General features: G+C 46.7%; 1 protein-coding gene across 1 annotated transcript in view; it reads left to right on the top strand.

The window, feature by feature from the left end:
- The first annotated feature begins 1,093 nt into the window (after positions 1 to 1,093).
- Positions 1,094 to 3,374, top strand: part of nrp1b (neuropilin 1b) — a 37,352-nt gene continuing 35,071 nt past the window's right edge. Inside the window, exons 1-2 of the mRNA XM_076982233.1 lie at positions 1,094 to 1,669; positions 2,509 to 2,686. Of these exons, the coding sequence (XP_076838348.1) occupies positions 1,507 to 1,669; positions 2,509 to 2,686 (341 nt within the window). The 5' untranslated portion in view covers positions 1,094 to 1,506. The remainder of the gene's footprint in view (positions 1,670 to 2,508; positions 2,687 to 3,374) is intronic.

Genomic DNA, 3,374 nt, shown 5'->3' with positions numbered 1-3,374 from the left:
TTAGAGGAACCATGGGGCATCACCATGTATGACAGTTCTCTACCCTCACTACAGACAGAGTTCTCTTACCCTCACTACAGACAGAGTTCTCTACCCTCACTACAGACAGAGTTCTCTACCCTCACTACAGACAGAGTTCTCTTACCCTCACTACAGACAGAGTTCTCTACCCTCACTACAGACAGAGTTCTCTTACCCTCACTACAGACAGAGTTCTCTTTTTACTTTAATCAGGTTCTCCAGTTCTGCTCTGTTACTGTACCCCGTGGTTTAGTACTCCGTAGTTTAGTACCACATAGTTTAGTACCCTGTGGTTTAGTACCCCATAGTTTAGTACCCTGTGGTTTGGTACTCTGTGCTTTAGTACCCTGTGGTTTTGTATTGTCCCTTTTTTTGGACATTAAACCTGATTTTACCAAACTGTCTGCTATGCATGACAACAAGAAAATGTTTTTCACTCTTAGTAACTAAATGATGAAAGTACTATTTGGTCAATTGCTATTTGACTGCAGTATGAATGGCAGGGTTTGCGTATGTGTCTTGGTTATATCTTTTAAAGAAAACAAAAATATCCACAGGTTATCTCCGCGTGAGCATGCAGCGCTCGTTCACGAGACTACAGTCCGTGACATTCATATATGTTATTCACATTCATTTATGTTATTCACATTCATATATTTTATTCACATTCATTTCTGTTATTCAGTGTGAGTCGTCTGTGTAGATTTATTACTCAAGCGTCGGCGTCTCCGATCACCAGAGGAAAAACATCGCGACCTTAAGACGAGTCTGCAGATTAAACAAACGCGTGTACAACATTATAAAGACTGTGTTTGGGTTTTCAGTGTCTACATTATTATATGTGTGCAATAATATTGACTGTAGTGTTATGAGACACTTTTGTTGAATTATTTAATGGATTCGTTTATAGATTTCCTCAAGCTTTCCGCTGTGGAGAGGGCGGAGGTTTATCCGTCTGAGGTCTCTACTCACTTTCTCCCAGTATATGAGAGAGAGAGAGAGAGAGAGAGAGAGAGAGAGAGAGAGAGAGAGAGAGATGTTCTCTGAGCTCTCGGATAAGGAGCGGGCGGAGCGAGCTAGCCCATACCCAAGTGTCCGTGTAGGAGGGAGATCTCCTCGTCTAGTCGGTCCAGACTCCAACACACTGGCGCCAGCGCTCTGGTCAGACTCGGTGATTTGAAGGAGAGACCCCGCGGTCCTCCCGTCCACACCAGAGGGATGGAAGACATGCACACGTCTGCTGAAGATACGTCGACGTCTGTCCTACTTGTTTGACATTCAGTGTACCTTTCGCCGAAAAACTGACAAACGTGTCACGACATTGGTGGACTGATAGTGGGAGAACTCTTCCGTGGATTGTAGTATCTGTTTAGTTCGTTTATGTTGGACTCATTACACCGACGAGAACGGAGCGGACCGCCGTTTGTGGAGTGACAGGACGCGCTGAGGTGATGAGGTGATGGAGTGATCTCTCTCTCACACTCTATGGCTTCCAGACATTCAAACTCACAGCTTACAATTCTCCACCGTGACTTGAACCTCAGGAGAGTTTCTTCCAGACTGTTTTGTCTCAGTTTGAGGATGTATGTGGCATTCCTGCTCCTGTCCATAACAGGACTGCCTACAGTCTCAGCCTTGGCTCAGATCGGTGAGTTGGTGTTGAGAAGTACCAGTCTGGACTAATAATGTGGTGTAATGGGTGGAGGTTTCAGCTTCATTAACGCGGGATCAAATCTCCTCGGGACTTCGCATCACTCTTATTGTGCGACACAACTTTCATATTGTGTTTCAGCGCTTGTTATGAAATGTCCAACAATGTTCCAGTTGCGCGCGCGCGCGTGTGCTTGTGTGCTTGGGCATACGCGCGCGTGCACGTGTGTTTTGGGGGATATGCGCGCGTGCGTGTGTTTGGGGATATACGCGTGTGCATTTGTGTTTGGGGATATGCGCGCTTGTATGTGCGTTTTGGGGGATATGCGCGCGTGTATGTGCGTTTTGGGGGATATGCGCGCGTGCATGTGCGTTTTGGGGGATATGTGCGTGTGCATGTGTGTTTGGGGATATGTGCGTGTGCATGTACGTTTGGGGATATGTGCGCGTGCATGTGTGTTTGGGGGATATGCGCGCGTGCCGCCGGTATCCGTATCGGGGCTATTTTGAGCGTTTCTTCATCGCCCCGGACGCTGTTGCTAAGGTCAAGAGGAAGAAACAATTCTATAATTAATTATTCGTAGATGAAAGACCTTTTTTCTGCGAGAATTAGCTGATACCTGGAATATTGATCCCAGCTCTACTGACCCGTGTCCCCTTTGCATGGTCTCAGAACCAAGAAGTCATCTTTCTGTCCACACTGGTCCGTACAGGCTACTACGCGCGCCACGGTTACCAGCGTGCCAGCGGTTTGCAGTGAAATTATTTAAAGCATGTCAGCTATAGTATTTGTGTTTAATTCCTTTCCTTCGTGCTCAATGTTTCTGTGAATTCCAGATAGTGCCTGCGGCAGAAACATCACCATCTTAACCGCCGGGTACGTGACGTCCCCCGGTTACCCGTCCTCGTACCCGCTCTCCCAGCAATGCTCGTGGCGCATCCAGGCGCCAGACCCGCAGCAGAAAATCCTCATCAACTTCAACCCGCACTTCGACCTCGAGAACCGGGAGTGCAAGTGAGTCCACTCGAGCTTTTGGACGGTAGACATACGGCTCTGACTTGAATGAGAATCAGTAAAGCCATATAAACCCGAATTGTTGGGCCCAAAAAAAGACTCGGAAGTCTGCAGTAAAGTGGGATGTTAAATCATGTTCACCACATCATGTTCAAACCGACCCCCCCTTCCTACAGAACCGTGTTCAGAGCGGCAGATAATGCTAAAATTAGATGCGGAACAGTCTGTAGATGTGAATTTAGCGCAGGAGCGTCTAAAAGTCCGGAGGAAAGTGACAGTGGTGTCGTTTTTAATTATGTTGATGGTTTTCACTGTCGAAGCTGTTTGGAGCATTTAATATAATTGAGGTTAAAAGCAGAGAGCATTTTATTGCCTTGTGGTTTATTAGTAATGATTTTGTTAACCGCTTGTCTCACACACACACACACACCACCACCACCACAACCACACACACACACACACACACCACCACCACCACCACCACAACCACACACGACACACACACACACACACACCACCACCACCACCACCACAACCACACACAGACACAGACACACACACACACACACACCCACGACACACACACCCACACACACACACACACACATGCACTTGTGTTCAGTGTGTTCAAAACACACAGATTACTGTATAAACATACAATTTCTGTTTCTCAATCTCTTTTATCTTT

This window comes from Brachyhypopomus gauderio, chromosome 19 (assembly GCF_052324685.1).
Source record: "Brachyhypopomus gauderio isolate BG-103 chromosome 19, BGAUD_0.2, whole genome shotgun sequence".
NCBI lineage: Eukaryota > Metazoa > Chordata > Actinopteri > Gymnotiformes > Hypopomidae > Brachyhypopomus > Brachyhypopomus gauderio.
This window is presented reverse-complemented; position numbering and strand designations above follow the sequence as displayed.